The following is a 21,493-nucleotide window of genomic DNA, read 5'->3' as shown; positions in this document are numbered from 1 at the left end:
ATGTTCCAAGCTGACAAGTGATCAAAAAGTACAGATAAAAAATCCAAAAGCTTTTCATGCACTTTTATGGCTATGCTGTGGGACCATGGATACTTAACCTGGACATGTCAACTAAAAGTAAGAAGGGTTTTTAAGATCAATAAATAGAGATCTAAAACTCTGCTTAGTAATCAATAATCATTATTCCACCAGCATTAATTACATTTTGAACAAATGCAACGCTTTTTAACAGTTTCATTCATTAATGATCTGACCAGGGAGTCCTTCGCACTCCATGAGTCCAGTGGTAAACGGTGTGATCGTATCCAGGGAAATCTCCCCGTCGCACTCGAGCTGCGCAATGTTGGGCAACAGCAGGTTTTTATGGTTCCGCGACATCGAATCCTTATCAAACGGGAGGCATTGCTCCTCTCGAGTGTTGGAGACGGCGTGCGGCAGTTGCACGGCCAGCGGCTGCGCTTCCTTCTGGAGCGTCGTGTCGTGGTGATAGGAAACCAGTTCATTGCTGAAATTCACCGTCTCAACTGCAGTGCTAGGGAACATTTTATTGCAGCCCAAAATAGACGAGAATGCTTTCCTGAAGTCTGCGTTAAATGCGTAAATGACGGGATTTAGGGAGGAATTTGCCCATCCGAACCAAACAAAGATGGTAAACGTGGTGTCACTTACGCACTGACAGAAGGGTACCATGCAGTTAATCACGAAAAACGGCAGCCAGCAAAACACAAAGACCCCCATGATGATGGAGAGTGTTTTTAAAACCTTAGTCTCTTTCTTAAATGTGGTTTTGAGAGAGTTCTCGTGGGAGCAGTCGTTGGACTGGTGGTGGTTTTGCGCGTGCTCCACTGCCCTCTCCAAAGAGGAGATCCTGCGGATCTGTGTTTGCGCAATACGAAATATCCTCGTGTAAGTGGCTATCATGATGATAACGGGAATGTAGAAACTTATCAGGGAAGAGGAGATGGCGTAAGTCCTGTTCAGATTGGCTTTGCAGTTGTCGGTATAGTTGGTGCCGTTGCCCGCGGCGCCCTCCTCCTCGTCGTTTGCCATGTGCCAGTTGAGCTGAACTGGGATAAAGGAGATGAGGATGGACAGGGTCCATGCCACCCCGATCATCATGAAAGCCACTCGGTGGGTCATTTTGCGCTCGTAGCGGAAAGGGCTCGCGATGGCCCAGTAGCGATCCAGGCTGATGATGCACAGGTTTAGAATAGATGCGGTGGAGCACATGATGTCAAAGGCGATCCAGATGCCGCAAAACCGGCCGAAGAGCCACGTGCCCGTCACCGCGGAAATCGCCTCCCACGGCATCACCAGGACCGCCACGAAGAGGTCAGACACTGCCAGAGAAATTACGAAAAAGTTGGTCACTTTGGAACGCAGGTGCCTGAATTTGACCACGGCGGCGCACACCAACGTGTTCCCAAGGAGCGTGGAGACGATCAGAAGAAAGAGTACGAACCCAAGTAGAGCGCGCGCACTGTTCTGTCCGTCTCCCTCCTCACTCTCCTGCGTTTTGTGCGTACGGTCTTGTGTGTGGTTTGTATCGTTCTCCATCTTTAGGAACGTTGCTCAACACTTGACATTTCTAAACCCGTCAGCTTCTTTATCCGTCAATATCTCCATCTGTCCTCACCAAAGCGCTTCATCGGTTGCCTTGTTTAGGACAGTGTCCACGAGGTTTCTGTCGATTCCTTCTCCTAGTGACCAGAGTTGGTCGATATACTGCTCTTTCCCATTTTGGCAAGTCTGCATCCGTTCCCGCTGCTGAGCGCGTAAAATGCGCCACATTCGTGCGCCAGAGCTTGTCGCTCGAAAAGTTCTTGCTTTGTGATTGGTTTATGTCCACAACGCTGAGACTGTATGATCCATACCAGCATTCATTCCCTGCGAATGACTCCAGCAACCAATCAACCTTCTTGGTCATGATGCTTTTGTGTACTGGATGTCATTTCATCAAGTCTTCAACCCATTCGCATTTATTCATTACAGTCACTTTAAAGAAATTTAGCTAACATATCGTAAACGATAAATATGCACAAATGAACAAATACAAAGAATACACATTTTCCTCAATTCATTGAACAACAACAACAATTTATGAATAATTCAGACTAAATTGCCACTTTTTACACTCCAAAGTAAAACGGGACAAAGACCTAAATTTAAAGGACACAGTCTTTAGCTGTCTCAAAGGCTTTGATTATGTTTTTGGGGTGATTAACTATGGATGATCATGTTTCTAATTCCAAAAACGCTTTATATTTTACATATTCCAAGTCTATTGTTCACTTCTGTCCCTCTTCTCTCAAAACGACTGGATTTCTTCAGGTCTATATAAAGTCCCTCGTTCCAAAACGCTCTCATTGGTAAAGCTGAACAGGTCTGTCCTGATTGGTTCCCCACTTGGTGAAGATGTCCCACCCATACCATATCAGCGAACTTCCGCTTCTCAGGCTGCTGTGATTGGTCGGTCGCCCTGTGCAAGGTGTATTCATAAGATTTGTCTTTTAGGAATAAACAGTAACAATTGCGTTAACTTTACTTGCATGCGGATCGATCGAAGTGTAACGGAGGTCTGCTAGTGCATGTGCAAACGTCAGTCTTTGTTAGAGATCGCAATTTTTTCCTACTATGGTGAAGGGAAATGACACCGGCCTGATATATTTATATATATATATACATATATATTATTTAACACTAATAACAGTAGCGTTAGTTTTGTCTTTTTATATTGGACCCGAGTTGGATAATAAAACAAGCAGATTGACCAGAAGACATTTGCAAGCAGGACTTCAAAGGACGTTTGATAGAAGGGTTTTAGAGGCAGGCAATGCGCGCGCACATCGACAGAACAAGAACAGAACAAGTGTCATTGTTAGTCATTGGAGAATATATTTTATTAATGTTAACAAACCCACAATTTTAAAAAGTACGGGGGCCCCGAAAACAACTAAAGTCCGGCCATGAATATATCTAAAACAAGTCTGAATACACCATTATATCAGTTTGTTTATAGCCTATTTTGTTTAAAGCTTTTGATTTTGGATTTGAGTTTATTTTTATTTAAAAGACAAACATGCAATGGATACTGCAATGTTACAGCAGTAAGTCTGCTCAGAAAAAAAAAGTTTGTACCAGGAAGACCCGTGTTCATCTAGATCTGATTTCAACACTTTAAAAATTGTCTTGTTGTTTCAACCTAAACAATTAAGTGACTCGGTTAAATATTTTCGTAAACATTCAAAATAAACATAAACGTTATTGCATGAATGTGATGTATAATTGTTGTGTAAACTTATATTTTTAAGTTTAATGAACTAAAGTTTTTTAAATTCTAAGTTAAAACAAATCGTTTTTAAACTGAAAAACAATTTACTTTTTTTCTGTGCTCAGACATTGGGAGAGTTATGTTAAATAACAAAAGTGCAATGGCAAAGAATATCCATATAAATAAATATCTGGGCTTTATGTTATACTCTGGATATGTTTTATTGACTGTGGACAGTATATGCCTGGCATCTGTTTACTGCTAAGCAGGTTTCAACTTGGTCAGTGTCTGTATAAGACCCCACTTGAAAAGTAAATGCTGTAAGAGGAGCTGTAAAGGATGCTTCCAAATATCCCAGAATAAGGATAGGACCAAAAGAATCACTAAATGCATTAATGGGATGTTTAATTCGGTTCCGAATCTTGAAACCCTTGAGAAACTGATTTATATAGAAATGTCGAGGATGCCACTGAAGATCTTTTTTTCTCATCACACAGTCCTCTGTCTTGGCTCTCTCTAGTGGTCATTCTAACTGTTACATGTGGTGATTACTGTAGCTTTGCATTTTAAATGCGGAGCGCCTTGCAGTTCTTCCAAATGGCCGGCGGGTGTCGCTTTAACTCCTGGTAATCCCATTTACAGTCTTTTGCTGGGAGAGACACGCCGACACCACATTCAAAATGGCCTCTAACAGCGACTGCGCTGGACGCGGATCAATATGTGCATAAGCAATACCGACTTGTGGATTTATTCTCCATCCTCAACGCTAGTGGCTTCGGGGAGGGGGCGATGTCATGTACGCACCGCACTTTTACGAGGGGAGTATATAAGATGAGATCTTGTCTTGCAGACAGCCCAGCCGAACCGGGGCGCAGCAGGAGCAGGGTTTCATCTACGGTTCTGTACCACCGACACCTCCATTGAGATGGAAGGAGTGGAGGATGCTGATGGGTTGGGTCTCGCACCGTCCACCGATGTCAACGACAACCGGGAGAGGTGCAAAATTCGCGTCTGTGATTCTGACCGTGACAATGCGCGGTCCGGATGGGCCGCCGAGGAGGGTTCTGTTTACACTTCGGTTTTAAAGGATCGAGACGCTGGACACTCGTCAGTGCGCAATGCACCGAAAGAGAGCCGCGTTTTGCTTGATTTCAATCCGGATTCTGTGTTTCCGGTGGTGGGATGCAGGGATGAAATAATCAATGGATTTCCCGAACAGCAGGATGTTGATTTGGTTTATCCAGATGTAGAAGAAGGAGGGGGAAGCCGGTCCGGCCCGAAAGCAGCTGTGCGCGCAACCGGAATGTCAGACTCGGATAGGATTACTGGGACGTCTGAGCTTGGATGCGAGAGTGCGCATAAACCCGACGGAGGTTATTTAAATTCACAGCTGAGGCCAAAGTCTCAAGTGCCATTCGTGGGTAGGGATTCACCAGATATGACGATGCCTAATGGAGATGCGATCTATGGAGATGTGGATAATACTCATATAAACCGCATGGATTATGGACATGCTATGCAATCTTTACAAGACACAGGTGTGAAAGTGGGAAATGGGGGGTTTTTAATTGTAAACAGTTATAACACCCTGTCTCAAGTCCCCTTTCGATCTCTAGGTGGCCTTCCTGCTCCAGTGAGCCATGTCTTTGTTCATCAAAGTGACTGTGTCCTCCCCTCCAGGAGGTCATGTGAAGGAATGGGTCGTGCCAGCGCGGAGAGCTGGGAAGACACCCGGCGCTCGGATGCAGCGAGCTGTGACCCGGACCTTGCTGACACCCTGTCGGATATCAGTGCCAAGCTGTCCTTGTCTCCCCTTGTGGAGAACACAAGTGATTACACCGAAGCTGAGCCCAGCCCAGATGAAGAATTTAGTGAAGGTGGCCCTCCACTTCGACCCCAGAGTCTCCGAACTAACCCGGGTCACACGGTTTCCCTCAGCTGTGATGCCACTCCTCTGAGTCCCGGGGATGATGGATATTTTGGTGCAGAGGGTGTGGCGGATGAATGCTCCGTAAATACATTTGAAGGTGGTCGTCGACAGAGCGCTCCAGACAAGCTCCCAGACAGCACAAACCAGGAGGCCTCATCTGACCTGACGGTTGACACAAAGAGACACGGCATCGCCGAGTTCCTCACCAGGTAGATGGAGGTTACATACCAACAAGTATCTTCGCTGTTGCCAGTGAACCTGATAATTGTATGGAGAGCTGTTACAGTCTACTTACCCAAATGACCACAAACATTACCAGCATTCCGCTTCCTTAAAAGTGTTTTTCATTTTCGTATTGTGCTTACCCTGCTGAAAACTCTTACTCTAGAATTCTAATTACGAACCATTAGGATAGTTGTTTACTATTAAAACCAATTCAATTTCTTTTATGTAGTGTGTTTTGAACCTTATCAACAATGACCCTAAACGCTACCCACAGAGACCATTGTAGTCTCCATTAAAACAGATACAATTCCCGACGGTTAAATCCATTAGAGGTAATCGTTTCTGAAGTTCTATCAGCGGTGCTGTTTTTTCTATGTAGAAGAGGTTTAGCAACGTGTGTGGAAAGCTTTTTATTATGTCAGAGAAATCCCACTCTTACTACGATGAGGAAATGAGTTACCGGGAATGACAGGTGCTTTGACAGTCACTCTTCTGTGACTGCTTTATGTAGTGTGCAAAAAAGGGACGCATGACAGATCTGAGATGCAACAGAAGTAGATCTAATGTAACTGTAACAAGTTAGCGGTAGACTTCGCAATTGTTTATTGGATCTATTTAATAGCCCTGTAATCATTTTGTGTTGTTTATTATTTATTTATCAAATTAAACTTTGTGTGAACTACACTAGTTTATTGAAAACTAAAATAAAACTAAAGAAAGTATGGGAATTATGATGTAACTAAAAAGCTTATGCGAGTTCCCTATTATTTGCTCTTATTGGCTGTTCTTTTTTCCTTATTCAGTCATCCAGTTTAGTATTTGTCTTCTAAATTAATTTCAGGCATTTAAGCATACACCTCAAGATCAAATACTTTTTTAAATTACGAGAAACATTTCACGGAGATGTCCAAAAACCTTTGACCGGTAATGTGTACGTGTTAGTGGAGTGAAAATCACAATTGTTTGCAAAAATGTATGATTTTAATACTTAAAGGTAATGTACAGTCTAAGTTTCTGCTTGATGAATTGCACATCAATGCAATGCTTTTTATCAAGTACTGCATTACTATTCGTCAGAACTAAATATTTGCAAAGTAAACGTTTTTGTTTACATTATATGTCTGTATTTTCTGTGTATAATAATTATGTTTTTTAAATATAAATACACACACACATGCCTTTGTATATTTAAGAAATATTGTTGTATGTAAATTTGTTTGATGAACATAATATAATATAATATAAATATTTCATATGTAAATATATTTTTTCCTAAATATACACATGCATGTGTGCTCGGGTTTATTTATACATAATTATTATACACAGTACATACACATATATATTGTGTAAACAAAAATGTTTGTTTTGTGAATGACTAGTCATGACGAATCGTCAAGCTTCCCTAATTTTATCACTAAAAAATGTAAAAGATTTATGCTGCTTGTATAATTCCTAGTTTTAATATATATTTTAGTATAATTTTTAGTAGTTTTACAAACTTTATCGCATTATCATATCTGATATTTTATCTTCAATATCGTGCAGTCCTAATACCACAGTTCAGCTGGAGTCTTTGTCAAGAGCTTTAGTGTCCACAAAAGAACTTCATAGATTTTGCTGTTAGCATGGAAAAATACACACACGCGCACAGACAAACTGAGGAATTTTAAAGTCAGCTTTTATTAGGCTTCATGGTGTTCTGCTGCTCTGAGGGCGTGTTTGTCTCAGTTTCTGAATGTGTTTGCCTTCACCATGTCTTCAGTTCCTTGTTTTACAAGAACACACTTCTCCTTTCCTCAGCTGTACCATGTTCCTTATCTTCTCTCACGCTTTCTTTGTCTCTTGTCTCCTATAATTCTGTCATTTTTCTTAGGACAGGATTGATTCGGCTCGCTGCCATTATTATGTAATTAAGAGCGCATTAGATTGAAGTTCCCATCAGAAAGCATGAGCAGAGATTCAGGGAACTCGGCTACACAGCGGAGGTTTTATCATTATCTGTGTTTGATTTAAAGGTCACATGTGACTCCAGAGTTTATCTGGTGCTGTGTTTTGAACATAAGCACACTGAAATCCCCTGATTTAAGCTCATTAAATCTTTAAGGCCTGCACGGCCAAGCCATCCAATATCTTAATTCCCTATAGTTCTAGTCTGAACTTAATGAGTTTAAAGTTTATCATTTTTTAGCAGCTTTATATCACAGACCATTGACACTGATAGTTCACCCAAAAATAAAGATTCAGTCAGCATTTACTCAACCCTCTTGTCATTTCAAACTTGTATGACTTGTTTTCTTCGCAAATACCAAATAATATATTTTGAAGAATGTTGATAACTGGCTCCCATTCACTTGCATCGGTTATGTGTCCAAACAATAGAAGTGAATGGGGGCCGGTGTTGTTCGGTTACCAACTTTCTTTAAAACGTCTTCTAAGTCATAAAGGTTTGAAATGTCAAGAGGGTGAGTAAATGATGCCCGAATTTTCTTTTTTGGGTGAACTATTACTTTAACTTGAGAGCTCTTGTCCGATGTGTTTATTTTTATTCTGCTTCTTTTCAGGAGTTTGTTTTCCTGGAAGCCCAAAGAGTCAGGGGCCACAACGTCCCAGAGTGTTCCAGGATGGAAATTGTTTGGAAAGATCCCGCTGCGGGACAACCCTCCCAAAGACTCAAAAATGATCCAGCAGGTAAGAAAGGATACTTTAGAGGGATACTATACCCCCAAATCCTGTTTTATAATGTCATTTTACAGTGTGCTTTTTGTGTGCCAGTGGAACGCAACAGGTGAAATGTACAAGAATGTTTTAAACGTTTTGTCAAAATGTAGATTTCATACATGTCGTTAAACCTTGTGGTTGAAACTGACATGATGATGCATAAATAATGACATGCTTTACAGTCACAGACAGTGGCGGACTGGCCGTCTGGAGCACCGGGAGTTTTCTCCTGGTGGGCTGCTGCTCAATGTGGGCCGGCCCACTGAAAGGATATAAAGAAATAATATCATTTTTTTTTGTGCTTGTCCTAGTTGTGATTTCAAGTCTGTGAAAATGTGATAATAATGGAGGTGCAGTTCTTGATCTATACGTTATGCTGCTGTTTGCTTGTTAAAACAAATCTATGAAATCTTGTTTAGTATTTTTTACGTGTCACAGACACTCGTCAAATGTAGCAGTGTTTCAAGCAGTGTTTCAAGGTCTTCGAAATGAGACGCAGGCACGCAGTATTTTTACTTCACTCCAATTTAATATTTAAATCTTTTCAGTTAACGGTAAATGTTCGGATAACTGGTATCGGTTCTCAGTTTGGAAAATTAACTGAAATGAGCATCCCTATTGGTCACATTGTAAGATGTTTAACGTGCATTCGACTTAACATGCCTAAAAACATAACCGACAGAATACCGTTTAAAGCAGCGGTTCTTAATGCTGGTTCTCGCGACCCACCCGCTCTGCATATTTGGTATGTTTCAGAGGATTGTTCAATGCGACAGTATACGAATCATAGGATAATCTGCCATGATTCCAGTTCGAAATGAGCGTGTGTACGATTCAAAAGGCATTAAAGTGCACAAGACATATATAAATGTCATGATTACGGCTAAATAACACTTGATGTTTCTGTAGAATGTTTTGTCTGTGCGTGGAGATGCTGCAGGCAGTCGTGTGGCGCATATCCGTGTTGTCAAGCTTCAGCTGATTTCCTGTGTGCATTTAGTAGAGAGCAGTGAACACTGTCTAGGGACCATGTAAATCGTTACACAGTTCGTTCATGAAGCGCTGTTATAATGAGCTGGTGATTTAAATCAGCTGTTTTAAACAGCGAGAGACTCAAAATATGCAGAGCCGGGTCCCGGGGGTCACAGAGACCAGGATTGAGAATGGCTTGTTTATACCATTAAAGCCATAAAATAAGACTGTGTAAATTTAATGGAGGGCTTAATTCAATAGATTGCAATAGATTGCAGAACTATTGTCACAGGGAATGAAATTACTATTTTTGGTCAAATTTCTATTTAATGTACAGTTTTATAATGCTTATTGAAGCTACTAAGTTATCAAGCCCAAAGCGAAAATGTTTCTCTCCTATCTGCTCGGTTTATTATTCTAAATACTCACTTTTGTTTAGAGTTGTATGTTGATTTTGGACTTTATATTTGATATAATTAAACAAAAACAAAAAAATTAGCATAGTCTAGTCACACCTTTTTGGCAGTATTCATTTAGTTCTCTTGTCTCTTGGAAATTATTAATAAGTAGAAAGTCATCACCCTTAGACTTTAAACAGGGTAAAACTTGAATCTTTTGATGAAAAAAAGTGTAATTTACAAACAGTTCCAATACATTACACTGACAAGTTCCAATACATTACACTGACATGCAGACTGGCTTTTATGTAATTCTGATGGACACTCCAAAAAAAGATGTTGAACGAACTTCATTAAATTAAAGAATTTAAACAATTTCCACGAAATTGAATTATCAAAAATTTGACAAACTCTTCAAAACCTTAAAAAAATAAATGGACATTAAACACTAACAACTGTTTATTTTTACTGAAAAATGCATAAAATAACACTTATTTAAGTAAATAACTCTCAAAATGCAGTTATACACAAAGCATGCTGGGAAATATAAGTCCTCTCCCCAATTGGAACTGTTCTATATTTTCCCATAATTTTTTGAGGTTTTTTGAGTTTATGTTTGTTTGTCTTTAAAGTTCCTTAAAAACATTTGTTTATAAATTGTTGCGTTATAGAATGATTTGTGCATCAATAAGCTGGTGTATTATGTTGACAGCCTGGTGTTGTGGGCTGCTCCTGGTAAAGAAATCCAGGTCCGCTTTTTTGTCTTAGTCCGCCCCTGATCATAGATGAACATTTTCTATTTTCAAGGCTAGAAACACCAACAAAGTTCATAACTTCATTTCTGCAGAAGAAAGGGTCAACAAATACTTCCTCTTTTGCTCCTTTTCTTCTGCAGAGATGAACAAATATTAAAGTGAAGAGAAAGTATAGTGCGATTGAGATGTTGGAAACTGTGCGTCATTTTGTGTGTCAGCCAGGGGAGAAGTGTGTGTGCTTAAGCGTGGGCTGTGTGTGAGTGTGTGTCTGCAGCTGTCTTCAGTCTTTCCCTTTGATAAAGAGACGATGACTGAGCTTGTTTTGATTTCAGCCCTTCTGTTCTGGTTTGAGATTCACCCCATAGATGCTGCAGGTGTCTCTCTGTATTCCTCTGAGGAGACCTCCAGTTCACATTCACACTGACGCTTCTATCTTATCATAAAAATGTAAACAATGAACCTGATATTTGTTGTTTGTTAAAAATATAAGTAGGTCTTAAAACCAAACGAAGCTACATTGACATTAAAATAGCCAGGCAATAGACAGGGTTTTAAGTGTATAGCCAAGTTAAACGTGTTAACATGAGACTAGAATTACATACCAGCCTTATGTAGTTATAGTTTTCACAAAGTTGTATCAGTATTTCTCAAGATGCACAAATGAGAACGAAAAGGGACTAGGCTACATAATTTGCATTATGCTTTCGCTGAGCTTAGTTTGCATTGAACCTAAAGCATTTCTTCAAAGGGACAGTTCACCCCAAAATAAAAATTCGGTCATAGACCATAGTAGGAAAAATTACAATGGTTGTCAAAAGTGCCCCAGAACTATTTGCTTTCCTACATTTTTAAAATAACTAATTTTGTGTTCAATATAACAAAGAAATTTATAAAGCATATTTTCTTACTATGGTAGTCGATTGACCCTTTGCAAAGCTCTCCCCCTTTTGCTTTGTCTCACATCATCCAAAACGCTCCCACTGCACTAAAGAGTATTTATTGTGAAATAATAATTTCCGGAAAAAAATGACCTGTTCTTTCTGCCAAAAGCAATAAGAGTATGCAATATGCATTTGAACTGTATATTCAGGATGTGAAAGTGACTCGGAATTAAGTAAACAAAATAAAGATTGAACCTCTCGCCTGCTTTCTGTAACAAAATAACGTCTGGATAGCACCATTGGTTTCTCACACGTTTAAGCAAAGGGTGTGACATGGGATCATATTTCGTACAGTGTGACGGCGAACGACTTTTTAAAACCGCATCAAATCTAAGAAATGTTTCATACAGATTTGAAACAACTTTAGGATGATTAAATACTTTAGTAGTGTAAATGACCCACAAACATGGCCAACCTAAGTCTGTTCCACTGTTGAATTTTCACACTAATATCTAATTCTCAGTCATTCTGATGAAATCAGACTTCACTCTCTGTTTCTTGTCTGGAGTTTCTGATCATGTGAGCCTGCATGTGACTCATCTGTACTGGAAGCTTCAGCTGTGGTTTAGAGGGAGGATGGTAAATTCATTTGTCGATTTAAAATGTCTTGAAGGTTAAATCACACGTATGTGGTAACATCAGTGTGTTTTCGGTCTCTGCCTTTACCTAGATTACATTTATCTGGTTGACTTCATAATGGAGACGTGTTAGTCAACAATTGTCTATTTGTGATTGCGTCAGAGAGTGATGTCAACACACACACACAGCATTATTTATGCACATGCTTTAGGCCTTTAAATTTAGAAGGGTTTCTTGGCATAACATTTAGTTCACTCACTCAAAGAAATGTGGGAATCTCATGACAGATTTATTCCTTTCCTATCTCCTAATTATACATGTGATGCTTTAAGGATGTTGATATGCTGGAGCTGCTGTAATCCCATAATTGCTACTCTCCTTTTGTGTTTTTTAGGAATATGAGTCCAGGGTGGGACCCACTGTAGGACTGCCCCCTCCGCCAATGAGACGAAAGAATCTGGAGTTTGAGCCTTTGTCCACCACTGCACTCATCCTGGAGGACAGACCTGCGTAAGTCACTTGTGAACTTCATTTCCCATAATGCACTGTTGTCACGTACTGTTGGGGAGTTATAAAAGGTGCTGTGAATCCATGCTTCCCTTTGATCAAATATTTGACTTAGTTCACTGTGTCTGCAAACAAAATGTGGCCGTATAGACCTGAGGAGCAGGTTTTGCTCTTGTTTATACAAATGTTGTTTTAATGTTAATTATTATAAAGGGTTTTGTTTTATTTTTAATCAGAGGTTGATGACATATTTACAGAGTCATAGTGTAAAGGACAGTTATTATGTTACTTCAAGGATCAGCCGTCTTGAGTTTGACAGCATGTTCATGCCTTAATGAGATTTTTTTATCTAAAGAAAATGAGATATTTTAGAGGTCTAGGTCTTTATTAAGTTTGTTTTCCCCATACACCTGTTTCTATAGTGGGATAGCAAGGATGACCATAAAGTCTCAATTTAAGGCCCAAAAACAACTAGTGTTGTACTAGTGAGGCTTATCTGCCTTTGGGATTAGGTCAACTTTTTACTTGTGTGAATATTTGCCTTTCACGCAGTCAAAGATTGTGCAAATCTTTTAGTGAGCGTATTTGAGTTTCAAAGATATCATTTAACTTCGCAAATAAAACATACTCTGCAGGGGTGCCCTTTCTTTAAACCCTCCGGAAAAATATATTTCCTGTGTCGTTTAGGAACCTGCCTGCAAAATCAGAAGAGGAATCTCAGAGACACAGACAGGAATACAGTGAGATGGTTGCAGGGGCTAAGAGAAGAGGTAGGACACACTCACATGTTATATCAAAAGTGTTTATTCACTGAAACCCACTAATTCTGCTAATTCTGATTCACTTAGAGTTGAAAGACGCACAGAAGAAAAAACGTCAGATGAAGGAGAGATACCGCCAGGAAGAGAATATCGCCAACTCTATGGTGATCTGGAACACTGAGGTCCTGCCCAACTGGGAAAGCATGTTAGTGTCCTTTAGTACTATATTTCTTTCAAATATTTACTTAAAGGTGCACTCCGTAACTTTTGCCTTTATATCGCCATCTATGTTAGAAATATAAATTGCAGTTTATGTTATATACTTATCTGACATTTCTTGTGAATTCGTAGTATTGTTTACATAATACCGTTTTCAACTTAAAACTGAAAACATTTTATGCGTTTTGGCTGTTCATTTACACGTCAATGGAGTTTTGGGGAAACTGAAAATGCAAACTTTTGAAAATAGGTCTCAGTTTTCGTCTCAGGGTAAATTCTTGATTTTGGCAGATTCTTGATTGATGGCAGCCTCCATGCTTTAAACACACAAACATGAACTTAAATGGCGCAGGCACATAGTGTTTCTTTACAGCGCAACATTGCCATCGGCTGGCCTGGCATGCATAGTATAGCATTTTTATTTGTTTTCCAGGTACATGTAAATGCAGATCGTTTTGATAACGCTGTATTCCGTGTGTACGTGAAACTTTTAAAAAATACTAAGAAAAACGTTTCTGTTATTTATCGCGGAAACGTACTTGAAGATAGGGAGCCAGTCTTGAATACTTATTTTTTATGTACTTACTCAATGATTGATTTTTTTAACAAAAAAGTTATGGATTGCAGGTTAAAAAACACACAGCTCACCGGAGAAATCAAATTATATATGCTTATTAAAACTGCATCAATAACATAATTCTCCTAAATGCAGATAAAATCATTTAAAAGCAAAACAGCAGTTGTTTAGGTCTGAATATGATCTGCAAATGAATATTGATCCATTTTGTTGTCATGAACGCAGGCATAACACCCGGCGTGTGCGTGAACTCTGGTGGCAGGGCGTCCCGCCCAGCGTCCGTGGAAAGGTCTGGAGCCTCGCCATCGGCAACGAGCTCAACATAACCCCAGGTAACCATGGCAACCGCACCTTACAGTTGTTCAGTCTGATGACCTTTTAGCTGATGGTCTGCATAACATGTCTGGCAGTCAATACCGACAATAATCCCAGACTGTGTCCAGATTTATAATGTTGACGAGGAAGGAGCTGTTGTTTTGGTCACAGCAGTTGAGCTCGTTGTTGTGTTTTGTCGCAGAACTATACGAGATCTTCCTGTCTAGAGCCAAAGAGAGATGGCGGAGCTTTAGCGAGACAAGTTCTGTCAATGAAAATGAAGGTTTGTTGCATTTACACTATAGTTGTGGCTCTTTTCTGTCTATAAGTTAAAATAAATAATTATTTAAAGGTGCAGTCCGTAACTTTTGTGTGTATATCATCATCTCCTTTTGAAACCAAATTTCGGGTTAGTTTATGTATCTACCTGTGTGTTAAAGTCTTCCGTTAAAACGTACCTGATGGATCAATTTAATAAAATAGATCATCCAAATTGGTCCCCATGGCCATAGTAAAAAAATGTCCTTCTATGGAAAGTCAATGGGGACCATTATTTGGGTGAACTGTTCCTTTAAATATCATTATTATAAGTAGGGATGAGTCCCGATTTTAGAATAGTCGATTAGTTGATTTAATTATAGAACATTGAATAGTTTGTCCGTTTGAAGTAAAATAAAACAACAATTCCCAGTGTTTTTCGATTTTGAGGGTGGCGTTGCTAATAACGCAGCTTTAAGCTATCAACAGACAACTGAAGAAGTCACACACTTGCTAACATTACATAGTTTTCACACACTGTAGACTTCCGTGGCATATACGGTAACTTGGGACGATGTTAAATATGAGTTCTGTGTGGCGTCCTTTATAAAATAAATGAAAATGAAGTGCAGTGCAAACTCTGCCATGCGAAGATTGCTAATCATAGGCATAGCTGCGGGAAGCCATCTCTGTGTTGAGCCAAAGAAAACTGAAACAGTGCCAAAAATAAATAAATAAAAGCAGAAAGTATTTGCACTAGGTCCGCCCACCAATATGTGATTGGAATAGAGAAAGTGTAAGAACGATGCCATTTCAAAGAAAATGGAGACCGGGGTTCTAATCCAACTCTCGCTGAAGACACCCATTTTCTATCACATTACAGATCATGAAGGCATTTGTTTTCAAGAAAATGGACTTAAGACTTAAAATTATTTTTTATTCATGAAGTTTAGGTTTAGGGTAAGGTTGGGGCGTAGGGCTAATATCTCAAAAAGTTGTTTTTAAATAAATGTAATAATTTTTATAGATATAGCGATTTACACTAATTATGCCATAATGTTTAATGCACAACAAGACAGAGGTGCAAATAGTAACGTTATCTGTAGACTATTATTTCTAGTAACTATTTCTACTTAATCCAAAGAAAAATCTGTCATTTTCAGTTAGTTTAAAATGCGTTGCTGCCATGGGCGGGCTATTTATGCTCAGTGTATATAGACACTCCGTAAATGAAAATGTTTTATCAAAAATAAATATAATAATGTGTCTATTCACTAATATCCATTGAAACATTAATAACGTTACTGTTTTTGTTTTAATAACATTACTTTTACATTGACAACATAAAATGTCTAATGACATATAACATATATATATATATATAACATGCCTTTTTGTTTTTATGCTGTGTCCTATAATCACACTGGCATCCTTCTTTATAAAAGAAGCATCGTATGCATGCGTGCATGCAGCCTATATGGATGCATGCGGTGGAATTTCTGCATTTCAAAGAATTTTCAAAGAATTCCCAGCGAATATCGAATATTATTTTTGCTTTAAATGCCCCTCCCTAATTATATGCTAAAAGTTGTAGATCAGTTAGTAGGAAACAGTTCAGATGTATTTCCTCAAAAGTCAAAAGTTTACTTTTGTTTATTTTTAACCAAAAAGTTACAGATTGCAGCTTTAATGCTCACAACCCATTTTTCTTCCGTAATGTGATATTGACTTTTTCCTGAAATAGAATAGCAGGTTAGATCTCGGGTGGGTTTTGATTTTATCCTTTGGGAATTGATTAGATAGTGACAAGTGAAGCTGAATCCTTTATTGGTTAACAGTGTTTATGAAAAGTGTGCATGTTTTAGAGGAAGTTACATTTTAATTAAATATTCAGAAGGTTTAAAAACTGGTATAACGTGAATCACTAACCACAGGCCAGGAACATGTGTTAGTAAGTAAATACCGTCCATTTTAACATAATGCAAACGTTTTACTAGAATGTTCCCACTGTCAGTGTGTTGAACCCAGTACGTGATTTCCATGACCGCCTTCCTGAATTGTGTCACAAAAGCTGAACTTTGATGATTTGTCCTATTTGCTGTGACTAATGACTTCATCTAATGGATTAGATTGTGGCGTGTCGCTGGCTGACAGAGAGTCTAGTCTGGATTTAATCAAACTTGATATATCCAGAACTTTCCCCTATCTCTACATATTCCAGAAGGTAGGAACAGGTGTTTCTCCATACTTTATTTCAAGGCATTAAGCCTCATTTTTGTCTCACATCATGACATATTTCTTCCTCTCTCCTCCATCAGGGTGGACCATACCATGATATATTGCACAATGTGTTGGGGGCATACACCTGTTATAGACCTGATGTAGGCTATGTAAGTAGCATACAGTTTATGACGACAGTATAAAAACACATTCACAAGCTACTGTTCAGTGCTCCTAGAGCGTGATGTTCACATGAACCAGGTCACATGTTCTGCTTAGTGCTCAGGGCAAAGAGCTGCTGCATAAACATATGCAAACTTGTCCAATGTCCCTGGGGAAGGTGCGGTTGAATTTGTATCCGGGCCAATGCTACAATTCACAGGGCCTGGGAAAAACTTTAGGCCCTAGCCCAATGGATAGATTATATGTCAAACTCACATTTCTGGTACCTTGGCCCAAGAGGCCTGGTTTGTATATTGCACGTGTTTATGTGTCATTTGATTGATGTGTTTTAGGTTCAGGGCATGTCCTTTATTGCTGCTGTTCTCATTCTGAATTTGGAGGAGGCTGATGCCTTCATTGCCTTCGCCAACCTCCTTAATAAACCATGCCAGATGGCCTTCTTCAGAGTGGACCATGACCTGGTACGCATACACATGCTCTTCATCAAACCTTTTTGTGGTAGACTATATACAACACCCAAAATAGAGGGAAAGTTACACTGTGTTTCTGCGTTTGCACTCAGAATTGATTCCAACCATCTGTTGACCTACTTTTAGAGATTTCATTGGCAGAATTCTGAGAGTAAAAACTCTGCCAAGAGCTCCTAAAAGTCGTAGTGATGGCAAATTTGCTGATAACATTCCTCTTATGTTACACAAACTGACTACATAATGTTCTATGTACTCGTTTCAAGATTAAGCTTTGCTCAGTATTCATGTCATATTTTGATTTTCCCAAGATGCTGAAGTATTTTGCAGTGTTTGAAGTGTTTTTCGAAGAGAACCTCCCCCGACTATTCCAGCACTTTCAAGACAACAGCTTGACCCCTGATTTTTACCTCATAGACTGGTAATTGTGCTGTGAAAATCTCTCTTCCTGCTGTATTCTGCTTTGTTTGTTTGTTTCTCTTCTCTATGTACATTTATTTTCCTTGTTTTGAAACCGCAGACCAGATATAAATGAGTAATTGTTTTACTGCACTAGCTCTTTATCCCCCCCTAGGGTCTGTCAGGCCACACATCTAATCCTGCAGTTAGCAAATGATCTGAAATGGTGGAATTTTTAAGCAATTGTGGCCTACCCAACTCTTAAAGCCTCATTTGACGTTTTTCTATACATCATTCTGCTACACTGCATTTTGTGATGAACACTTCGCTAATAAACCTGAATTAATATATTTTAATTAGAAAAAAAATGGTTTACTTTAAATTAGGGCTATCAAAAGATTAATCGCGATTAATCGCATCCAGAATAAAAGTTTGTGTTTACATAATATATATCTGTGTACTGGGCATAATAATGTTGTATTTATTATCACACAAATCCATGCACATATTTAAGCAGAACCTCAAAATTAATAAACATTTATAGATAATTTCAATTATTGGTAAATATAAATAAATGCATGTAAATATTTCCTAAATATGTATACATGTGTATGTGTTTGTATTTATAAATACAAAATTAAAATGCACAGTACATAGACATATAATGTTAACACAAACTTTTATTTGGATGCGATTAATTGCGATTAATCTTTTGACAGCCCTACTTTTAATTCAACCAATCGATTAGCGGACTACTTGTAGACCAGAGATTGAGAGCTACAAATTTAATTATTGTGCATATTTTTTCATTTAGCCTTTTCTGAAAGCCAGTAGGATGGTTTAGTACGAAGTGGTTACCAGCTTCTGCTCATGGGTAGTTGACAGACTAATATGCAAATTTTTCCAATGGGGTGACGGCAAAAATGTAGAGAAAAAACTAACAATGTAGATATATCTCTCTTATGCTATTTATTGATACATTTAAGTATTAATAATATAAAGTAATGTCATTTTAACAGGTTGTTTGCAAAATTCTCAAGACTTTTAATTCTTTTCTGCTTTCAGGATCTTCACTCTGTACAGTAAGTCGTTACCGTTGGATGTGGCCTGTCGTGTTTGGGATGTGTTTTGCCGAGATGGTGAGGAGGCGTTATTCCGGACGGGACTGGGAATTCTACGACTGTATCAGGATGTTCTGCTACAGATGGATTTTATTCATAGTGCACAATTCCTTTCCCGGCTGCCTGAAAACACACCCGCACATGCACTCTTCTCCTGCATAGCAAACACACAGATGGTCAGTAATAACCGGCGGTGGAACCAGGTGAGATGTTCACAATTACACACAGACAGATCTTTGCTAATATTAAGCTAAGTTTTTTAGAATTTGTTTGTATACATGTCTTTCTCAATACCAAGCAAATCTGATTCAGTTCAGTTTACACTTTTGAAAAGCAGCTTTACTAAATTTCAGCAAAAAACAAAAATAATGTAGAAAAAGTACAATATTAGCATTGCAAATTGTGTCATTAGAATTGTGATTGAACTGTTCGGTATTCAGAGGTCAAGGGCCTGTTTGATACTGAAACTGGTCAATATATAAGTCAACCAATAGGAATGGTTTCATTTTTTTTATATTTAAAATATCAATACTGGAATATTGAAATAATCTGAAGGAATCAGAAAATGGATTGTTTAATCAAGCTTTACCTCCTGCAGGAGTTTCTCATCATCTTTTTTCTGTCACCTGCAGGTGTTTTCCGCTCTGATGAAAGATGGACTGAAAGAAACCGACAGAAGCAGCAGCAGTCCTGCCTTACGAAGCTAACATCTGACTCTCCCAGAAGAGATGGTGATCTTTCTAACGCTCGCAGAAGATGATGGTTCACGCAGCACTTTGACCTCTGCCGTGTGCCTGAGGATAACTGTAAGCTCCAAAGGACATCTCGGGCTCAGACTCGATGGACTCATTGAACTGTCTGAAGACTCTCATAATGGATCTGTCCTCTGTGGAAGGGACGTTTCTTCATTTGCGCCTGCAAGCGTTTGTACGTGTGTTTGTGAATGAATGAGCCTGAGAGCATGAGAATAACACAAATGTGAGTCAGGTTACCGTATAATGTGCCAACTTTGTCAATGTTACTTTTGTAATGTTGTGACTGTAAGAAAACAACTGATCAGAACCATTTTCACAAACACAGAGGCCAGAGCTACAGATATAAACACTCCCTGCTTGCAGAAATTTTGCAACCTGAACCAGCAGCGGGCCATCTGGTACACACACAGACATACATAATCTAAACCTGCAGTAGCCTTTCATTTAGCACACGGTTAGCGTGTTTGTTATGAAAAATATTTCTCTCGCTTTTGTATTACTTGGTCTGTTTGCTTAAATCCTCACGTCTGTTTGGCTGCAGTCAGGCAGCCATTGACCCTGTGGCAATATTTCTGTACCCCTGTGACCACTTTAAAAAGCCACAGTATGCCCAAAAATCTGAACACAGACCTGGAGCAAATATTGGTTGAAGCAAAAGTGCTGATCTGAGATCTTATCTTATAGATAGACGGATGCTGATCAAATATTAGAAATCGAGAGATTAGAGATTTTATGTTTTTTTTCTAAATCGGCCATTTGGTTTTAAATGAAAAGCTTGCAAAATGTTCTATATCGCACTCAGACAACACTACATACTTACCTTAACCAGCAAACGAGATCAGATTCTGCACCTTCTCAAACACTCCAAATGACCTAACCTTTTCCAGATTTTTTTCTGCTATTTAAAGTCTTTGTTTTTAATTTAAGATTTGTTTATTTTTTATCTCCCTCACTGTTGTACATGTTTCACATACGTGACGGTTGAAACTGTACATCGCTTGTGTGAGGGATCAAGGCTAGACATTGAAAAATCTCAGTATTGGAGACCAGATTTGTCTTCCTGTTTTTATTTCTTTGTTTTTTTACACTTACACAGCATCTGCTAAAATAACTTTAAAGCATTTAAGCATAAAATCTGATTGTGCAACAACATGGGACCAGCATGTTTTTGAAAAGCGCCATTGGCAAATACATTTTTATATGACTTTGTTTTTGGACAAGTGGTTTATGCTACTTGATTCATGGTTCTTTACCATCATATTTAACCAAATGATTGATTCCTCTGTTCGCTCGGTGAAATAAAAAAATGTTGCAACCTCCTTTTCACACTTCAAATTTATTGCCATACATGCATTATGTGACACCTGAATTGATTTTTATTTAAAAGTGGTGCCTTACAGAAGGATTCCTTATAATGATTTGACATTCACATTTTCTTTACCGTGTCCTTTTAAGAGTACATTAATGTGTAAACTTAGCAAGTTTTTTTTTTTGTGGATTTTGAAGAAGATATTGTCATATCCAAATGAATTAAAGATCATCATCGGAAGGAGTTTAAGTAATAGTTTTAGTGCTTGTTTGATAATGCAATTCATGAAAATGTGCCTATTAAATGGTTCATAAATAAAAAAGTCCACCCAAATATAAAAAAATCATAATTCATTCACCCTCATTCAATCACAGTTGAATGACTTCCTTTTATGTGTTGAACTCGCACTATTGTATTTTATATTGAAACACTGAAGTTATCGTCTAACATGGGGCTTAAACATGGCATGAGGGCCAGTAAATTATAAAAATGCTGATATTAAGGAGAACTATTCCTTTAAGTTTATGGATGTGGCAACTAAGGTAACCATCCCAATAACTTAAGAGGGATACTGCACCCAAAAAGGAAAATTCTGTCATAAATTAACCCC

The 21,493-nt window shown here is 38.6% G+C and overlaps 2 protein-coding genes across 3 annotated transcripts; one reads left to right on the top strand and one right to left on the bottom strand.

The window, feature by feature from the left end:
- Positions 1-234: 234 nt before the first annotated feature.
- On the bottom strand, positions 235-1,657 carry LOC130437096 (D(1C) dopamine receptor). The gene has a single exon (XM_056768241.1). It carries the CDS (start codon positions 1,555-1,557, stop codon positions 235-237), a length of 1,323 nt encoding a protein of 440 aa, XP_056624219.1. The 5' UTR covers positions 1,558-1,657.
- Positions 1,658-3,939: 2,282 nt separating this feature from the next.
- tbc1d12a (TBC1 domain family, member 12a) lies at positions 3,940-20,893 on the top strand. 2 transcript variants are annotated; one of them, XM_056768172.1, is made up of 14 exons: positions 3,940-4,809; positions 4,888-5,410; positions 7,991-8,117; positions 12,187-12,302; positions 12,987-13,069; positions 13,148-13,265; positions 14,082-14,188; positions 14,374-14,454; positions 16,559-16,653; positions 16,748-16,819; positions 17,165-17,293; positions 17,611-17,720; positions 18,764-19,022; positions 19,452-20,893. In XM_056768172.1, exons 1-14 carry the CDS (start codon positions 4,197-4,199, stop codon positions 19,524-19,526), a joined length of 2,508 nt encoding a protein of 835 aa, XP_056624150.1. In that variant the 5' UTR covers positions 3,940-4,196; the 3' UTR covers positions 19,527-20,893. The 2 variants fall into 2 exon arrangements, with proteins under 2 accessions (XP_056624150.1, XP_056624149.1); XM_056768171.1 differs by having other exon boundaries at positions 3,940-5,410.
- Positions 20,894-21,493: the final 600 nt, after the last annotated feature.

The sequence above is a fragment of the Triplophysa dalaica genome, chromosome 15 (genome assembly GCF_015846415.1).
Source record: "Triplophysa dalaica isolate WHDGS20190420 chromosome 15, ASM1584641v1, whole genome shotgun sequence".
Lineage (NCBI taxonomy): Eukaryota > Metazoa > Chordata > Actinopteri > Cypriniformes > Nemacheilidae > Triplophysa > Triplophysa dalaica.
The sequence above is the reverse complement of the archived record's forward strand: the minus strand, read 5'-3'. Positions and strand labels throughout refer to the sequence as shown.